We start from the raw sequence: 21,139 nt of genomic DNA, 5'->3' as shown, positions 1-21,139 counted from the left end.
CCTTCCTCCCTTCTTGCCTCCCACCATATTCCATGCTACTCCCAACTAGAAGACCTTGCTCTGCTAACCTAACTGAAATCCTAGCCATCATTCATATGCAGCTCTACCTCTTCCATAAACTCTTTACTAACTACTCAATTTAAGTATTCTACTTACATAATATAAAATGTGTCAACTGCTTATTGAGCATAGTGCCTGCCACATAGTAGACTCTATAAAAAATGTTTATTCTCTTCCTTTCTTGACTCCCCTTCCTCCTCCTCTTGCCAGGTGGCTCAGGGCAGTGAATGATGGAGTTAAAGTTCAAATGTAGAGGAAACTAGGTGGTTCAGTGTAAAATGCACCAGGCCTGGAGTTGGGAGGACCTGGGTTCAAATTGGCCCTCAGATACTTCCTAAGTGTGTGATCCTGGGCAAATTACTTAACCCCATATGCCTTAAAAAAAAAAAAAATCTAGCACCTGTTACTTCCTAAGTGTATGACCCTAAGCAAGTTACTTTACCCTGTTTGCCTTTAAAAAAAAAAAAAAAAAAAATCTAGCACTTGATACTTTCTAACTATGTGACCCTGAGGAAATCTTTTTGGGCTTCAGTTATCTATAAAATGGGGAAAATAATAGCACTTACCTACCAAAGGTGTTGGGAGGATAAAATGAAATAATATCTATAAAGCATTTTTGCTTAACTTTCTATTCAATTATCATCATCATCATCATTATTATTATTATTCAAATTCCCATCATACATAGAGATTATGGCACACTTATTTTACAGAGCTGTTGTGCAGAAGTTTTTTTTAAATGCCAGACTATTAATAGCATATAGTTTATTATATGGTAACTTCATTATTTCCTGATGGTTTATAATTTTTTTAAAGGTAAGGAAGGAAAACTTCTACACACATATGCCATTTAGCACAGTACTAGTAAAATAAGAAGCCTTCATTAAACATTGATTGATGTCAAATTTTATAAAGTTAAAATTTTAAAAGATTTAAAGACAATTATTTAAATATTTTCTTTCAACTCCATCTAATTTCTTAGTTGAACTTTTATACAAGTAAATGGTTTTCCTCAATTCAACTTAAACATTTATTAAGTACCTATGAAACACTGTGCCAGATGCCATTGACATGACAAAAAATAAATAACTTTTGCTTTCAAACTTACAATCTACTAGGGATATACATGTATAAATAAGCATAATATAAAATAATTTAAAGTTCATGAGGGCAGTAGAATTGAAACTAGAAGTAAGGTAAGAATGATTAATCAGGGAAAGATTCACAGTGGAAGTGATGCCTGAGCTAAGCCTTAAAGGAAGTTAGGCTACTGAGCGGTAAAGATAAGAAGGAAATGCCTCCCTGGCATAAGAGACAATTTCTTTGCTAAAAGCTATGATGGAATGACTCTTTAAGCATTCTCTGATTATCACAAGTTAAGCACAAAATAAGGAGCCATAAGCTTGATCTACTCAAAGTCCCCAAAAGAAGGACCCCTACAGATCAAGTTCACCATAGCCCAAAGTGCTGCTGCTCATGAATGACACTGGGGTTAACTGTTATCAGCGTCATATTGCCTCTTCAATAAGATTCATAGAAACCCCAAAATGATGAATTCAGTAAGAAATGCAGAAAAAAGCCAAGTGGACAAAATATGTCCAAAATAAAACATGCAGTTCTATGTGTAGTTCATTGAATTGGTCTAAGAATATATCTATCATAAAAAAAAATGAGCTTGGCTCAGAATTCAATAGCAGAGAGGAAAAAACTAAGCTAGAATACTTAGGGAAACTTGTGTGATGCTGCTGCTGATCCAAAGCTCCTCCCTGATACCAAAGGGTATCTTTTAAGACACCAATATTCCTCACAGAGAGGACTTAAAATAGCAGATGGAAGAGCCAGGGGTTGAATAAAAAATGACCTAATTTCCTTTCTCTGACATATAGCTCAAGCCTATGAAATCATGGATGCATGCAGTTCTCTTCCCCAAAATAAAATCCTAGTGATAATATATGGCTTTGACTCATGGAAACAACAGTCTCAGAAGAATCAAAGTAGTAGAATACCCAAAGGCCAATGGAAAGGAAAGGAACATGTTAGGCTACAATATTTTGCCAGTGAAAGAATAGTGTCAAAGAGTAATGTCAAATTGTGGTGGTGGAAGGTGCAAGGATGGGAAAAGGGGGGCACTAATCTTTATGTAAGGATCCCTAAAAGCCACATTTTGACTTAGTTTTTAAATGTGATAAAATTTGTTTTACTGTGTTTTTATTTATTTCTAAAAGTTTCCTAATTATTTTTGAAACTGGTTCAAGGGCATTTTGTGGGTACCACATCTGACATCTCTGGTATAAAATATGCCAACAATGAAGAAAAGGTAAGTTAGTTAGCTACTCAGAGTAAGAAATAACACTTAGAATGCTCCCTGGCTATTCCATGATATTAGAATACCCATGGATCATCAAAATGTAGAATAGATCCTCTGTGTTGGATTTATGGATGGGTTTGGACAAGAATTGCTCAAGATAAGAAGATAATGATGGGCTATGATTTATCCTAATAGAGGGAGACACCTTCATTGACGAGATTACAGATTCATGAAATGGATCCATGTAGCCTTTCTCCATATTCTCCATAGGTCACTAGTTACAGGGTCTAACTAAAGCCATTATAATTAATCTCCAAAACTTGGTAAAATGGTAAGATTTCTTTATCCTTACAAGTTATATACCTGCTTGTTTATCTTGTTGGAAATGGAATAACTTTGAATGTTTTGTTTTCTATGAAACTTCTATATGTTTTACATCCACTCATTCAACAAAAACTGACATTTTAAATTATTCACCAATTTAATGACTTCGTGATCAATCAAAAGAATCATGGGAAATGGTAATTTCCACTTCAAATTACCTTGTTATTTATATGATATGGAGCCTAATAAAAGTTTCAAATATTTTTCTTTTAGTTTACGAAATATATTTTTAAAGCAAATATTGGCGATTTCCACTTAAGGTAACATGTTGCAATTTGTGAAAAAACAAAAACAAAAACAAACCAAAAAAACAAGGAACAAGAATACACACACAAATGCTCCTTTTCCAAGGAGAACTTCAATCCATTGTCTACTCTTTCATTCTCTTAGAATTATACTCAAAACCAAATGTCTTAACAAAATCAATAGTCTTGAATGGTTGTCAGCACAATCATTCCCAAAGAAGAACAAAATCAGATACTAGGTAAAGCTTTAGCAAAATGTCTATTTTTCAGGATACATTTACTGGTTCATTGAAAAAAAGTATTATCATTATTGATTTTTAAAAGAATATTCATTGTTTGGTACAAATAATGACATTTTTAGAATCGACTAAAATAACTAAAATACTTTGTGATAAAATTAAGAAATAAATTATTCTTATTTATATTATTTCAAAACTTAATATTTAGAAAGAAAACATTGCTACAAAAAATCTTTGTAGCAACTTATTTGATAAAGGTCTGATACTTAAGGTATTTGGGAAAGTGACACAAATAGAAGGCTGTCCACAAACTCTTAGAATTGCACTGAAACCTTATATATAAGAAAAATAGTAATTCCTCAATAGACAAATGGTCAAAAACTATGAAAAAGTAGTTGAAAAAAAAAGAAATGAGTATTCTTACCAGTCATATGAAAATGATTTCAAAGGAAGATCAGGCATACTTATACACAGTTAAAGTGGAGTTATGGAATGATTCAGTTCTCAACTATATACAAAATTGTTCAGACCCTTTGATTAACTGATACCAGTACTCAACATATATCCCAAGGAGGTCAAAGAAAGAGGGGGGAGGGGGGAGAAACCCACATGTCCCAAAATATTTTTAGCACTACTTTTCATTTCATTGTTTATCTTCCTTTTTATTTATTTAAGTTTTATTTTTTTAAGAAAAAAAAATTTTCCATGGTTACATGATTCATGTTCTTTCTCTCCCCCAATTCCACCCTTTTCCCCCTCAACCCCTTCCCCCGCCAGAGCCAATGCACATTTCCACTGATTTCTTCATGCCTCATCAATCAAGACCTATTTCCATATTATTGATAGTTGTACTATGGTGGTCGTTTTAGAGTTTACTTCCCAAACCATATCCCCATCAACCCATGTGTTCAAGCAGTTGTTTTTCTTCTGTGTTTCCACTCCTGTAGTTCTTCCTCTGAATGTGGGTAGTGTTCTTTTCCATAAACACCTCGGAACTGTCCTGGATCACTGCATTGCTACTAGTACAGAAGTCTGTTACATTCAATTTTACTACAGTGTATCAGTCTCTGTGTACAATGTTCTTCTGGCTCTGTTGCTTTCACTCTGCATCAATTCCTGGAGGTCATTCCAGTTCACATGGAATTCCTCCAGTTTATTATTCCTTTCAGCACAATAGTATTCCAACACCAAAAGATACCACAATTTGTTCAGCCATTCCCCATTTAAAGGGAGTACCCTTGTTTTCCAGTTTTTTGCTACCACAAAGAGCACGGCTATAAATATTTTTGTACATGTCTTTGTCCTCATGAACTTTCTGGGGTACAAACCCAGCAATGGTATAGCTGGATCAAAGGGCAGGCAATAAAGCTCTCTTTAGGCATAGTTCCAAATTGCCATCCAGAATGGTTGGATTAATTAACAACTCTACTAGCAGTGCATTAATGTCCCAATTTTGCCACATCCCCTACTCTCCCCTGCTGTCATTTTAGCCAATCTGCTAGGTGTGAGATGATACCTCAGAGTTGTTTTGATTTCCATTTCTCTAATTATTAGAGATTTAGAACACTTTTTCATGTGCTTATAGTTTTGATTTCTTTATCTGAAAATTGCCTATTCATGTCCCTCTCCCATTTATCAATTGGGGAATGGCTTGATTTTTTTGTACAATTGATTTACTCCTTGTATATTTGAGAAATTAGAGCTTTGTCAGAGTTATAAAGATTTGTTACAAAGATTTTTTTCCCAGTTTGTTGTTTCCCTTCTGTTTTTGGTTGCATTGTTTCTGTTTGTACAAAACCTTTTTAATTTAATGCAATCGAAATTATTTATTTTACATTTTGTAATTTTTTCTAACTCTTGCTTTGTTTTAAAATCTTTCCTTTCCTAGAGATCTGACAAGTATTCTATTCTGTGTTCGCTTAATTTTCTTATAGTTTCCTTCTTTATATTCAAGGCATTCACCTACTACTTTTCATTTCAGCATAAAACTGGACACAAAATAGGTACCCACCAATTGGGGAAGAGCTGAACAAATTTGTGAATAAAAAGAATTATTATTGTGTGGTAAGAAATGACAGAAAAGACAGACTCAGAAAAACCTGAAAGAATCTTCAGGAAATGATGGAGAGTGAAATGAATGATTTTTATGATTACAATAATATAAAGAAAAAAACTATGTAAGATTTAAGAAATTTGGTCAATGCAGTGACCAATCATGATTCTATATCAATCACAACATGACTGATGATAAAGTTGCTTTTTATATCAAAGTAAAAATGGACTAACACATTTTCAGATCAATTTTTAAATAAATTTGTATTCTTTGTTCTATTTGTTTCAAGGCAGTGTTTTTATTTCTTGGTTGGGGGGGAGGAAGATAGTAAGAAGTAGGGGTTAACGTTAAAAAAAGAACCAAAGGAAGGAGGTCAATGAAACATTTTTTTAATAGATACAGACGGAGAAGGAAATTCAGAATAGGCCACAGTATGTAGAACATTGCTGGTACAATGTTATACTATATATAATTAAAAAAAAAATCAAACAATATGCAATTATTTACATATCGTTTATAATTTTGTGTTTATTTACAATTTATTTTAAGTTTATTCTTTGCTAAAGTATATGTTGTAATATATTATATTATATGTATTTTGAAATTTTATTTATTTACAATTATTGTTTTAAAAATATGTAACATTCATGGTTATAAAAACAATTCCCTTTTTCTGTCCTTCATATAGGAAAATGTTCATGTTTGATAAATTTATAATAAAAAATTAAAATACTGTAAAGATCATGACTACTCTATATTTAGACATATTGAAGTACACAGTGGTATTAGTACTAATAATAGCTACCTTTTATAAGGTGCTTTAAGGTTCATAAGGCACTTTATGAAAATTATCTCATTTTAACCTCATAATCCTAGGAGGAAATAAGAACATATATAATGTTACTATATGGTTTTCTAAGTCAATATTCAGTCCAAAGGGATCCTTATGTTCAAAGTCCTCACTTAGAATAAATAGAAATTAAGCCAAGTACACACATTTAGTTTGGTGGCAAAGTTAAAATCTGAATCGAAGACTGTTGCTTTCTTTGATCACATCTTTCATCACACTACATCTTTCTTTCTAAAGGAATAGATACAGATTTAGCACATAAATATAATTGATGAGGTACTACTTAGTATGCAAACCACATTCATTTATTCATCACTGACCATCTACTTTTATACAGAACTAGAGTTTGCTTTCCAGAAGCTGAAAATCTAGTTAAAAAGGTTAGCCATACATGTGGGTTGGGGATATATGCATATTATATATATATATATATATGTTTATGTATGTATGTTACATCATTATGGCACTTTTTTGCTTTTTACAAATTTAAAAAGAGAGATTCAAGAAAGTTTTTTGGTAAAGTTATGCAAAGTGTTAAAGAAAAAAAAAAAAACACAAAAAAATCCATAATATAAACTTCAACAGTAAAACCTAAGCTTGAGGTAATTTAAACAAAAGTGATCTCTGGGGAAATAGTTAAAAGTGGACTCATAAAAGATCCCAGATTGTGTCTGAAGGAGATTCCAGAGGAAAGCATGCATATAGGCTTTAGGGAATTCAGGATAAGATTTTATCTCCTAATCTTGGTATACAGCCTAGATTCTGCAAGATAGAAAGTTCTAAATCTATCCTGAGATTAACTGCCAGTCAAAGAGATAAAGCATTCTCCAGGTTGGGCTAACAATAACTAACAGGCAAGAAAATGACTATTTCCAATTCCTATACCCATTTGGGGGGAGGGAGGCCAGGGAAGCACTAATTGAATGCTGTTAACAGTATGTAGTTAAGCCAGAATTCTTTCTAAGGCTATGTCAGAGGAATGACAACTCTGACAGGTAATAATCATGCTGAAAAGCCCCTGTTCAGTCATCACCAGCTTGACTTGAAGGAAGATAAATTTATTGGCCAAAGGAACTCTCAAAGTTCATTTACTAAGTTGTAAAGGAATTGAAATGTCTATTGGTGCATGGGGCTACCTAAATTTAGAAGTTACAGATCCTTGAGGAATTGAAATAAAATTTGGGGAGTTGAGAGGAAGAATAGGATAAACACACAGACACACAGACACACAGACACAGACACAGACACACACACACACACACACACACACACACACACACACACACAAACTGCTTGCAAAACATTTTGAAAGGAATAGGTTGAATAAAAGTCCATTATTTAAAAGGATATATGTGGGTACTGGCTTTTGCTCTTACCACTCCATAGAATTAGCTTTGTGAAGTTACTAATGACAACCTACGTCCAGAATCTCATTAACATTTTTTATTTCTCATCCTTCTTGTCCTTTCAATAGCATCTGCCACTGTCAACCATTTTCTATTTCTTAAAACTGTTTCTTGCCTTGATTCTTTTTTTGCTGGCTCCCCTTGTTGTTCTTGCCTCCAAAGGGCTTACTTTTCTGAAGGTTCTTTCCCTTTGGTCTCCTCTTCTCCACATTTTCTTTCTAGTAGCTTCTTGACAACAATTCCAACTCTTATTCCTCTGTAAAAATGACTCTCAAACCCATTTCCAGCTTCTCCTACTCTCTCTAACTCTATTCTTACAACTGCACAGACCAGCTTTTACATTCTCCCTGTATTTCCTATCAACACTCTAAACTCAAATGTGGAAAACATAACACCATTTAATAGTAATGCAATTCTTCTAGTCCATAGGCTTGGAAAACTTCACATTCTTTGACTTTCTTTTTTCTCAATACACAATTAGTTGTCAAGTCCTATCAATTCCATCTTCATAACCATTCTTCCTTTCTATTTCCTTATTACCTTTCATCTGGATTGCTACAATTATCTTCTAATAGGTTTTCTTGCCTCCAGGCTCTCTCCATCTATTCCATCCCACAATCTTCTACAGATTAAGGTTCTTGATATATTGTCTTTACTACATTACTCCTCTGCTTTGCTACTCAATACCTATCTAAAATAGACTAAACTCTGATTCTTGCATGTATTTTTAACTCACTTCCCATCTGAATTTCCAAGATTACATCTTCATTTATTCTTTATAGGAATCCTATATTTTTGGTCAGACTTTTTCATTTTAAGATTATTTCATTTATTTATTTATTTATTTGTTTTGGGTGGCCTTGCCTTCCATCTTAGAATCAATTCTGTATATTAGTTCAAAGGCAGAAGAGTGGTAAGGGCTACGGGATGGGGGTTAAGTGACTTGCCCAGAGTCACACAGCGGGGAAGTGTCTGAGGCCAGATTTGAACCTAGGACCTCCTGCCTCTAGGCCTGACTCTCAATCCACTGAGCCATCTAGCTGCCCCCAAGATTATTTTAAAATTACATTTTATTTTATTTTCACAAAGTTCCATCCTTCCCTCCCTCTCACTTTTCTTTCCCCTGCCACCTCCTTATAAGAAAAATAAAACTCCTTTTTCAAACATGTATAATCTAGCAAAGTAAATTCCTACATTTGCCATGTCCACAAAACACATATCTCATATAACTTCAAAACCATCACCTCTCCATTAGAAGGTGGGTAGCACGTTTCATTATGAGACCTCTGGAATTGTGAGTGGTAATTTTTTGGATAAGATTTCTTTAGACTTTCTAAATCATTTGTCTTTGTGTTGTATAAAGTATACTACTGTTTCTCATCACTTTCCCCTGTAACATTTCATACAAGTCTTCCTGGGTTTCTCGAAAACCATCTCCTACAATATTTCTTACAGAACAATAGTACTGCATCACATTCATATGCCACAGCTTGTTCAGCCATTCCCCAGAAGATGGTTATCCTCTTAGTTTCCACTTCTTTGCCGCTACAAAAAGAGGTGCCATAAATGTTTTTATACATGAGTCAAAATTTTTCTCTCTGATCTTTTTTGGGTATAAATTTAGTTGTGTTATCGCTGAGTCAAAGGGTGTATATATGTAGCTTTTTTAGGCAAACAAATTGCTTTCTAGGATGTCTGGATTGGTTCACAGTTCCAAGAGTCTATTAATGTACCTGCTTTCCTAGAACTCCTCTAGTATTTGTCATTTTTCTCTTTTTTTGTTGTTGTTGTCATGTCATATTTGCTAAGTAAATTTGAATGAGGTGTAACTTCAGAATTCAGACCTCTACTTAATATTCTTCAACTCTTATTATATGTTTTATATTGTTCCCCTTTCTTTCCTTTCATTTCTGTCTACTAGAAATTTAACTATCCACATTTTAGTTACTTTTCTTTATCCTATCTTTTTAAAAATGAACTTTTGATATTATTTTATCTCTCTCTGACTATCCCATAAGCTATCCCATAAGAAAGAATTGTTTTTGAAAGAGTAAAAGGAGAAATAAAATCAGTAAAACTATCAAAGAAATAGGGACAATATATGTGGTGTTTCTGAACCATGGAAAATCCCCCCTTTCCGTGTGTGTGTGTGTGTGTGTGTGTGTGTGTATGTGTAATTCATGTCAAATAAATTAGTAAATTACTACTACTGGAAGTCTTCTCATATGTCTTCTTTGGAACCATGCTTGCTCTTTGTAATCTTACAACATTTACATTTTGGGGGCAGATTTATGGTAATAGCTCTTTCCATTTACATTGTTATAATCTATCTACATATCTATCTACCCACCTATCTATAGCTTTCTTGACTCTTCTTATTGCATTTTGCATCATTGTAAGTCTTTCAGTGTTTCTCTTTATTTATTGTATTGTTCATTTCTTATAACATATCTACATATCACTATTTAGCCATTCCCTGTTAATGAGCAAAACGTTGCTTCTTTGCTATCACAAAGAGTTCTCCTTATAAATACTTGGTTATATATGGGTATTTTTTTTTTAAATCAGTGAACTTATTTGGAAAGTATGCCTAGCAGTAAAATAAATCTCTGGGTCAAAGGGTATGAACATTTTAGTCCCTTTATTTACATGATTCCAAATTGCTTTCCAAAATGGCTGTACTAATTGAGAGTTCCACCAACAAATGCTTCAGAGCCACTATTTTCCAACAACCACTTCAGTACCGAATTATTGTCTTTTTTCTTCTTATACAAGGAACTGGAGTAAAGTGCAACCTCAGGTTTATTTTAATTCATCTTTCCTTTAGTATTGGTAAGTTGGAGTATTCTTTCATGCCATTGTTAATAGTTGGTGATTTTTTTTGAGAACTTCCTCTTCATATCATTTGACCACTTAATTATTGCCTCCTACCAAATTCTAAAAGTGTTTTGTATTAATTAATCAGCATTTTATTAAGTATTTACTATGTGCTAATAAGAACTGAATACAACAATGAGTATATGAGTATGAAGAGTGAAACAATGCCTATTCTCCAAGGGCTTACCTTTGAACAGAATTGTAGAACCTGTACAATGCTTATATATTGCTTTGGAGTTATTTCTATATTTGTCATCTACACTAGCTAAAATGTTAAATTATTTAAGGGAAGGGACTCCTTAGCTAGGCATTGAAGATCATCCACAATCTGACCCCAATCTATCTCCTCAACTTTCTTATCTAACAGTACTCAAGAAAAACCTGTTCTAGCCAAATTGTCCTTATTTACCCCCAAAACATAGCATGTGCACATTCCTACATTCCTTGCCTTCCCTCATTCATTATCCAGCTCTTGGGAGCTTAGCTATTGTCCCTGCATTTCTTCTTGTCTGAATCCTATCCAACCTTTAAGGTTCTAGGTCACATCATACCTCTTTCTGCTTAACTATTTAATGCTAGTCTATGAGCATCAGGCTAACCATGGTAGATTAGACTTTTATTGTAAGGTACTCATTTTCATTGAGAGGCCATGACTTGACTTGCACTATATCCTAATCTATCTAAATGAGCTGTGCAAGTTGGAACAGGGCTTTTCTGTACTTCATCAGGCCTTATTAACCTGATATTCAGTATTTCTTAAATCAAAATGGCAGTTGTAATGGCTAAAAAAGACTCCACTTTAATTTGAAATGTCATCTGTATTTATTGTCCACTGTATTTTCCATAACTTGAAAGTCACTAACAAGTCACTAGATGGGGTGCTAAAATATCTCCATGTAATCACACAAAATATAATTATGTCTTTATTTTAAATAGCAAAGAGCAAACTAACCAGTTAGTCATCTAACCTCAAGAAATCGAATGTGTCTCCCTCTATTGCAAGGCTATTACGACAGTGACTTTACATAAGATAAATTCTGTCCTACTATTTAAATCAAGTACACTTCAAGAGAAAAATCCCTATCCCACCCGCAAAAGGTTAATAGTTCTACTTTAAAAAATATCTTAGATATATCTCACCTCAACTCAACTCAATTTCTATTGCTACCAGTCAAGAACAAGCCTTTATTTGTAACTTTATTTGTATACTTTACTGTAAGCTTTGGCTTACAATACCCTCAATGACTTTTCTCTGCAAAGATGAAATTCAGATTTGGGTAACAGTCAGGCATAAGATTTAAGTTGAATGGAATTCTTCACTGTCTCTCTTTTGCCCACCACTGATTTCCTATATGCTTCTACTCTCCTGTCCTTCACTGGCCGATAAGAAATATAGTTCCAATTTAACATAGATGCTTCTTTAGCAAATATGGAATCTCCCTTCTAACATCAGCTTATACTCCCCACTTAATCTTTTAAGATCCATTTTTAGAAACTCTAATAGGTGTTTTGCCAATTCCACTTGATGGCTACAACTACTATAATTTGGTTTCCTTCTTTACATCCAGTTATAAATGATTTCTGGAAGATCTGCAACATAGTCTTGAAAATTGCTTAAGATATCAGGTTTTCTAAAGGCAAATATCCCCTATTTTACCTTATATATAAAATGGCATAACAGCTGATAGCATTAGTTCATAATTCATATTAATAAAATAAAGTAATATCAGTAATTTAAAAGTATATTATTATTTTGCAATTCTCTATCCATCAAATTGCTAAGCCTATTTGCTAATAGTTGCCAATTCTACTTCTGCAGCCAAATCTACTCTAGCCTTCCCATTGTCCCCACCCTTTTCTCCTTACTGCTTACTTGGATTATAAAACAACCTAATGGTCACCTACCTCAAGTCTCCAGTCTTTTCTCTCCAATCTTAATATATTATAATATACCAAATATAATATACTTAATATACCAAAGTCTTCTTCCTAAAGTAAAGCTCTGGTCACATTATTGGGTTGTTTTTTTATTTTATGTTTTAATCCTCAATGATTTTGTACCACCTATTTTTTTAAAAAACTCTTACTTCCATCTTAGAATCAATACTAAGTATTAGTTCCAAGGCAGAAGAGCCATAAAGGCTAGGCAATGGGGATTCAATGACTTGCCCCAGGTCACACAGGTAGGAAGTGTCTTGAGGACAGTTTGAAATCAGGATCTCACATCTTTAGGCCTGGACCTCCATCAGTTCTGACATCACTCCCTTTCATATATGATGTGCTCTGGTCAAAAATAGATTTCTCCCTAACTCTGATCCTCCCATAAATATGTCAATTGTTTTCTTCTGCTTATGAGACATGAGCTGTCTCCTTGCATATCCTTCTCCTGATTCCCCCATTTCTAACTCATGAAATCCTACTCATCTTTCAAGATCCAGTTTAAATTTATCCTTAAAAGATTTGTTTTACTGAGGTACCACCTCACACCTATCAGACTGGCCAATAACATAGCAGTAAATGGAAGTTGTAAATGTTGGAGGGGATATGGCAAAGTTGGGACACTAATACATTGTTGGTGGAGTTGTGAACTGATCTGACCATTCTGGAGGGCAATCTGGAACTAGCCAAAAGGGTTATAAAATTGTGCATATCCTTTGATCAGGTAATATCACTCCTGGGCTTATATCCCAAAGAGATAATAAAAAAGGGGAAAGGACCTACTTGTTCAAAAAATTTAATAGCAACACTTCTTGTAGTGACAAAGAATTGGAAATTGAGAGATGTCCATCAATTGGGGAATGGCTAAACAAATTGTAATACAGGTTGGAAATGGAATACTACCATGCTATAAGCAAAATGATTTCAGAAAAAGCTGCAGGAACTGATGCAGAGTGAAAAAAAGCAGAACTGGGAGAATGTTGTTCATAATAACAACAATATAGGATGATGATTATCTCTAAAAACTTGGCTACTTTCAGCAATGCAATCCTGAAAGACTTATAATGAGGAATGCCATTCACCTCCAGAGAAAGAACTGTTGGAGTTGTCTTTCACATCAGTTTATTGTTGCTTATATTTTGGGGTTTTGATTATGTATGATTTTGCTCTTACAACAGTGACCAATATGGAAATGTGTTTTGGAAGACAATTAAAAAAAAGATGCATTTCAATCTATGCTCTATCATTTACTACTGCTATATAACAAGCTAGTTATTTTATTTCTTTGGGATTGTTTTTGCATTTGTGAAATTCAGAGATTGAAACAAAAAACTTCTTTGGGGTCCCTAGATTTCCTCAGAGTCTGGGCTATGTTTCCTTTGTAATGCCAACTCTGAATTCTAACCAGATAGTGATTGTTCCCATACACAGTTGAAACTTTCTTTGTACTTGTCTTATGCACTGATAATCTAAGCTGTATTGTAAGTTCACTCACCTGTCCTTATAACTGCAAACTCCTTCGAGACAGGGACATATTTTATGATATGTGTATCTTTCTCAGCACCAGCATAAGACTTAAACTTAGAAGATAAGTACAATAGGTACTTAATATGTTTTATGGCCATGCTATCTCATTTTGTTTATACCAAGAACAACAAGAAAATTATCTTGCATTTTCTGATCATAAGAAAGCACTATAAGGAAGTGCCCTGTAAACTATCTTAGTGACAGTTTAGGATTAAATGGATAAAGAGGCAGCTAGGTGACAGAGTAGATAGAATGTAAAAGACCTCAGTTCAAATTTAGCACCAGACACCAATTATGTGGCCCTATAAAATCACTTGAACCTCAGTCTTCTTCAGTTTCCTTGTCAGTAAAATGAGAATAATAATAACACTTACCTCCATGGATTGTTATGAGGATAAACTGGGATAAATGTAAAGTACCTTGTAAACTTTAAATTGTTATATAAATGCTACTTATAGTTGTTGACAAGTGACTTGCCCAGATTGTACAGCTAGTAAATGTCTGGAACAACTTAAACTGAGTTTTTTTTACTCCAAACCTATATAATTATATAAAACTGCCATTCAATATCACATAAATCATAACATTTTATATCTAAAAGGAATCCAGCTCTTCTCAAGAGACCAACTAAGTTGTGATCTACCACCAGCAGCTAAAGGTTTATTGTTCTTCAAGTACATTTCGAATGTTCTTTTAGTAAAAAAATAACTGTAAATAACTCTCTACTTGTGTGTGGACTCACCTCATTAATTACAAACGATGAATCCCAAGTCTTGGAAGGGAGAAAAGCTCAAGTCCAAAGTCTTCTTTCCCTACAGATCTTCCTCACATTGCCCAAAACACAAATCCCCAGGAGGTCCCACTTGGGCTTTCTTTTCTTAGATGTCATCTCCATTTGGCAGCTGCTTCTTTCAAGATCTATTATTCTTGTCATATTCCTTTCTCTTTCTCTTTCTAATTCCCTCCCTTTTAATACTAGGCTTACTCTGTCTTCCAAGATGAAAAACTAGTGAAAAATTATGGGTATTCTTGAGGGTCTATTATCCTTTTTCCCTAGGCCAGTCATCCATTACAATATGGGCCTTCTGGAGACAAATTAATATGTTGGTCCCTGCGTTCATTTGTTTAAATTGTATTAAAGTATATGTCAGTAAAAATAAGATGGTATAAAATTTCTATGCATCAACTATACATAGATACATGCATATTGAAGTAGATACACACATCTCCTTAAATATGTATTTTGCATGTATATTTTATATACATACACATGTTGTTGTTGTTGAATTCCGGTTGTATCCAAATTTTGATAATCTCATTTGGGGTTTTCTTAGCAAAAAATACTGAAGTGGTTTGTTATTGAGAAGGAAACTGAAGCAAACAGGGCTAAGTGACTTCTCCAGAGTCACCCAGCTAGTAAATGTCTGAGGCCAGATTTGAACTCAGGAAGAAGAGTCTTCCTAGCTGCTCACATACATGGAGAAGGTGTAAAAAATTATTAAGAAAAAAAAAAAAAAAGGTTTTTTTCTCTTAAAATACTGTTGGTTTTGAGTGGAGCTCGAGACTTCTCCTGAGGCCTAAGCTAGTGGAATGAACTCAACACTTTCAATTCCTACTTGATGGTCTTTTCACTATATTATGAGACCTGGCTATTGCTTCTGAACTTCAGGGATTTGATAAACGAAGCCTGTCCTATCAAACAATCACCTTTATGGCCACAGGGAGGAAAAGAAAACTAAGTTTATGATACATATCTACACATACATTTAAAATTATTTTAGGAAGAAATTATCAATATTTTCTTTATTTGGGGAAGCTAAGACTTCACCATATGATCATACAATGTAATTAACATAGGTCACATCATATTGAACCAAATACTTAATAAATAACTTTCCTTGTTTCTAATTACTTTCTGGACTTCTCCACTTCCTCATCAACTATCTTCCTACACAGGAACATTTCTACTCTCAGGTCTGACTCTTCTGATTAGTGACTTCCTCCCAGTACCACCATTTCTATGGAAAGGTCACTTAACTCCAGAATTTTTTCTTCTCTTCCTCATTAAACTACACTCCCCTTTCCCTAGCTCCTACCATCTATCCTTTATGTACAATCTTTCCCCATAAGAATCTTCTCTACTACACTAATGCATTGCTGGTAGAGTTGTGAATTAATCCAGTCATTCTGAAAAGCAATTTGAAATTATGTACAAAGGGCTTTAAAAGAATGCCTACCCTTTGATCCAGCAACACTACTACTAGCTTTTTACCCCAAAGAGATAATAAGGAAAAATACTTGTACAAAAATATTCATAGCCACACACTTTGTAGTGGCAAAAAATTTGGAAAATAAGAGGGTATTCCTTGATTGGGGAATTGTTGAATAAATTGTGGTATCTGGGTGATGGAATACTATTGTGCTATAAGGAATGATGATCTGGAGGATTTCTATGTGAATTGGGAGAACCTCAGTGAACTGATGCAGAGTGAAATGAGCAGAACCAGGAGAACACTGTACACAGAAAGTAAAACACTGTAGAATAATCCAGTGTAATGGACTTTGCTACTAGTACCAATAAAACAAGCCAGGACAGTCCTGAAGAACTTATGAGAAAGAATGCTATCCACAATGAGAAAAGAACTATGGAAGTAGAAATGCAAAAGAAAAACATCTGACATCACTTATCACATGTATATGTGGGTATGTGATTTGGGCTTTAGGCTTTAAAAGGTTGCTCTATAGCAAAAATGAATAAAATGGACATAGGTATGAAGTGATAACATTTGTACAACCCAGTGGAATTGCTTGTTGACTCTGGTAGGAGGGAGGGAAGAGGGGAAGAAAAGAAAATGAATCATGCAAACTTGGGAAAATATGTTAAAATTAAAAATAAAAAGGAATCCTTTCTACCCCTACTAAGTGAGAAGGGACTGCTTTGTTTGCTTGTCCAGGCAACACTAGCTCTTAGCAAAGTGCCTGGAGTAAAGCAATTAAGAAATGCTTTATATATGTATTAGCTGATGATTTGTTAAAAGCAAAGAGGACTTCGCTATCTAGAGGGAACATTTACATGTTCATTACCCTGCCTTTGGGTATATGAATTCAGAAGTTATTTGTTGTGATCCTGATTTTATGCATAGATAAATTTATTTTCCCCAGGCTACTATTCTAAAGCAATTTTGACACTTACCTTTATAAGATAAAAACATAAATCTCTTTTAAAAGTTTCAAAAAAATCTTTAGATCACCAATAATTCACTAAAAGAGTATATCAAAAATATTTTTCTCAGCTATAAAAATTGATAGGTAAAGATAAACCCAACCAAGAAAAGCACTTAAAAATCCCAAACTACTTTAAAACAAGTTTCAAGTTATACTGAAACATCCTCCCTGAGGCACTTCCCCATAATTGTTCAAATATTCATCAAGAGAAATAATATGGTACAATATTGGCAATGAAATGAAAATATAGTCTAGTGCATGCAAAAATACTTTACTACATCTTCCCATATTAAAAGCTACAAAGTTGAAACTTAAAATATCTTACTCTTTAAGATGTGTGAAGTTTCAAAGTACTATTTTAAGCCAGAAAATAAATGAATGCTATTTATATGATCTATTTCCTCCCTCTCTTTTCTTCAGAATGGCAGAGACACCAAGTTTAAATTAAGCATTTTCAAAGGAAAAAAAGGAAGACATGACTTTAAAAATCACTATGACAAGCAAAAGAATAAAGAAAAAAGGGCATATATACACAAATATGAAATGAATAAAAATGTAAATACAAATAAAGATACAAATCAAATAGTGAGAATCAATATATCAACAAATCAAATGTTTCTGATAAGAGCAAATTGATCTTCACTTTCAAAAAATTGTTCAGTCATTTCAGTGATGTCCAACTCTTTGGGACTTCATTAGGGGTTTTCTTGGTAAAAATACTGGAGAGGTTTGCCAGTTCCTTCTCCAGATCATTTTACAGATGAAAAAACTGAGACAAACAGGATTAAGGAACTTATCCAGGGTCAGATAACTAGTGTCTGAGGATAGATTTGAATTCAGATCTTCCTGACTCTAAGCCTCATGCTCCGTCCACTGTCTAGAAAAAGTCCTAGAATAGAATGTAGAGAACTGGATTCAAATCTTGGATTTGACATTAGCTGTGTGACATCATACCAATAATCACAACTTCTATACACCACAGATGCCTCATCTTTATAATGGGGATTTTATTGCTACTTACCCCACAAAGCAGTTGTAAGAAAATTATTTTGTAAAAAGTGCTGTAAAAACAAGTTATTGTTATTGTGAGAACTTCTTTTAAGTCACAGAGTAGGTGAACTACACTGAGCCATCTAGTATTTTCTAATAGTTTTTCATTAAATAAAATCTATAAGCTTTCTCCCCACAAAAGAAAAACATTCACAGGGAAGAGCAGTAAATTAAGTGCCCAGCCTAGAGTTCCAACCAATTCTGAGACTAGCTGCATGACCTGGGACAAATCTCTTAACCCTATTTGCCTCAGTCTCCTCATCTGTAAAATGAACCAGAGAAGAAATGACAAACCATTTAAGTATCTTTGCCAAGAAAACCCCAAATGGGGGTCAAAAAGAATTAGAAATGACTGGAAAATAACAACTGATGTGCATTTATCATTCCCAGATTACTGACAGTCCTCTTTTGCTAAAGACTTTAATTAGCTGGAAGAAGCACTTGGGAATATTTTAGGAGTGTTTGAAAATTTGAGGTGTAGCAGGAAAGATGTTAACTTAAATATGGCATTTATAATAACAAATTTGTGTGATCTTAAAAGACAGAGGCTCTAAGTAAATAATATTTCATTAATAGATTTACTAGTGTTACATGTTTCATGTGAATCTTTCAGGATTCCTTTGCTCAGCATCTGGCAGCCTCTGCATCAAATATGCAAGCTGGATTACTGTCATGACACATTAAATACATAAATCCTTATATACAAAACAAATCTGACAAGTAACAATGGAGAGAATAGAATAAAGATGAGGAACTGAGGAAATAATGGAAGGGCAGTGAAACCCATTCTATAAAGTGTCTATTAATCAGTCAACTAGCATTCATTAAGCAACTTCTATGTGCCAGGCTTTGTGGTAAGTCAATCCAATACAAAGAAAGGGAAGGAGCAAAAAGTTCTTGTTCTCAAGAAGCTTACAATCTAATGAAGAGGCAACATGCAAAGAACTATGTAAAAATATACACAGGATTTAGGATTAAAAGGAGTCTAGGAAAGACTTCTTGCAGAAGGTGAGTCTCACTGGGATATGAAGGAAGCAAGAATACAATAAGAAAAGAGAAGTCGCAGGCATGAGGGATAGCCAGTGAAAATGCTTTAAACAGGAGATGCAGAGTTCCTCCATAAGAACAAATGATACTCACACACAAATATAAATCATAGATTTAGTGCTGAAAGGCACCTCAGAAGTAATCAAGTCTAATCCTGTTATTTTACAGATGAGAAAACTGAAATTCAGGGCAAGTAACTAACAGGGTGAGTTTTGAATCCAAGTTCCCAAACATCAAATTTGGCACCCTTCCTACTAAACAAAGCTGTCTGACCCCTACATGCATGTACAAACACTTCAATACTTAAAGGCTCCAAGTAATGTTGAAAAAACAGCAAAGTATGACTGAAAGAATGAACACTGAATTAGGAATCTGAAGTCCTGGTCTGGTCTCAATTCTATCCTGGACAAATGTTATAATCATTCTGTGCCTCAATTCTGTGAAAATGAAAACAAAAATCTCTCTCCTTACTAATCAGACAGTCAAAAAGTATTTATTAAGCACCTTTTATTTGCTAGGCATTGTCCTAAGCAGGATGCAAAGGAAGGCAAGAAACGCTCATGGTATTCACAATCTAAAGGGAGAAACAACACAAAAACTATGTATAAAGAAGATAAATGCAGGAAAAATGGGAGATAATCAATAGAGGGAAAGAAGAAAACAAGCATTTATTAAGTAGTAGGTGTTATACAAAGTACACAGTATACATCTCATTTAATCCTCACAACAATCCTGAGAAGTAGGTGCTGTTATTATCCCTATTTTACAGTTGAGGAAACTGAGGCCAATAGACACATTCAGTGACTTGCTCAGTGTAAAACAACCAGTAAGTTTCTGAGATCAGATTTGAACTCAGATTTTCCTGACACCAAAAAAATCTATACCCATATTCATATTCATTCTCATTCTCTCTCTCTCTCTCTCTCTCACACACACACACATTATATACACAAATATATATAAAATATATGTCTTTTTTTTTCTCCTGTAAGAAAACTTTCCTGATAAATAGATAAGAGTTCATAGGATCCCTATAGAGATGAAATGAGAAAATGTATATGAAATTAACAATGAAAAATTTATGAAGACTGGGCAAATGCTCTGGAATATCCTATATTGAGGTGAAGAAGATCCAACCATGGTTCTGAGACTAGTCCATGGACTATTTCAGCTCATCATCATAACCTTTTCCCTCAGCAAATGGATTTCTATGGCCAAAGGAACTCAGGAACACTATCAAACTGTGTGGCACAGAAGGCCTTAAAATTCTATCAGTTGAATGAGTACCTCTGGCAAGAAAAGAATGCACCCCTGTTAAGTGTCCAATTGGCACATTAGTGTGCTCAGCCTATGCCTCTATAAGTGACACCTGCCTGGTTCAGAATGTGAAGACTTATGCAAAGACTGCATTTAAGACATTAAGGAACTGATAGTTTGCCTTTGTGGCTAGAGCCACAGATAGGCAAGGTAGACACTATTTTGTTCATTTGTTTCAATCATGTCCAATTCTTTGTGGTCTCATTCAGGGTTTTCTTAGCAGAGATACTGGAATGGTTTGCCATTTCCTTTTCTATTTCGTTTTGTAGATGAGGACACTGAAGCAAAAAGGAATAAGTGACTTGCCTAGGGTCAAGTATTTGAGGCTAGATTTGAACTCAGGAAGGCTCTAGGTTTAGCACTCTATTCACTGTACTACTTAGCTGCCCTAAGTAGACACTTGACCTAGGCACAATATGTCAGGGGGTACACCTTAAAAAATGCAAATACTGTAATATTTTGTGGTGACATCAGTATGGAGAGAATCTTCAATCAAATATCCCTCATCCTTTCTTCCCCTCTAGTATGATTGTTTATATCTGTCCACCCACCAATCTTCTATCTGTGATCTACCCAGTGTAGTGGGGGCCTTCTTCCCTTAAGTCTTTTAGCA

The 21,139-nt window shown here is 34.2% G+C and overlaps 1 protein-coding gene across 7 annotated transcripts in view; it reads right to left on the bottom strand.

The window, feature by feature from the left end:
- The window catches only part of COBLL1 (cordon-bleu WH2 repeat protein like 1), a 198,366-nt gene that overhangs the window by 74,850 nt on the left and 102,377 nt on the right, over positions 1-21,139 (bottom strand). The window contains exon 1 of one of the 7 annotated variants that reach the window (XM_044669829.1): positions 14,630-14,649. The exons of the other annotated variants lie outside the window; for them this stretch is intronic. Coding sequence (XP_044525764.1) covers positions 14,630-14,634 — 5 coding nt within the window. The 5' untranslated portion in view covers positions 14,635-14,649. Of the gene's footprint in view, positions 1-14,629; positions 14,650-21,139 lie in introns of those variants that run through there. 7 annotated transcript variants of the gene reach the window in all.

This window comes from Gracilinanus agilis, chromosome 3, assembly GCF_016433145.1.
Source record: "Gracilinanus agilis isolate LMUSP501 chromosome 3, AgileGrace, whole genome shotgun sequence".
NCBI classification, from domain to species: Eukaryota; Metazoa; Chordata; class Mammalia; order Didelphimorphia; family Didelphidae; genus Gracilinanus; species Gracilinanus agilis.
Note: the sequence above shows the minus strand (reverse complement) of the source record. Positions and strands in the feature narration are given on the sequence as shown.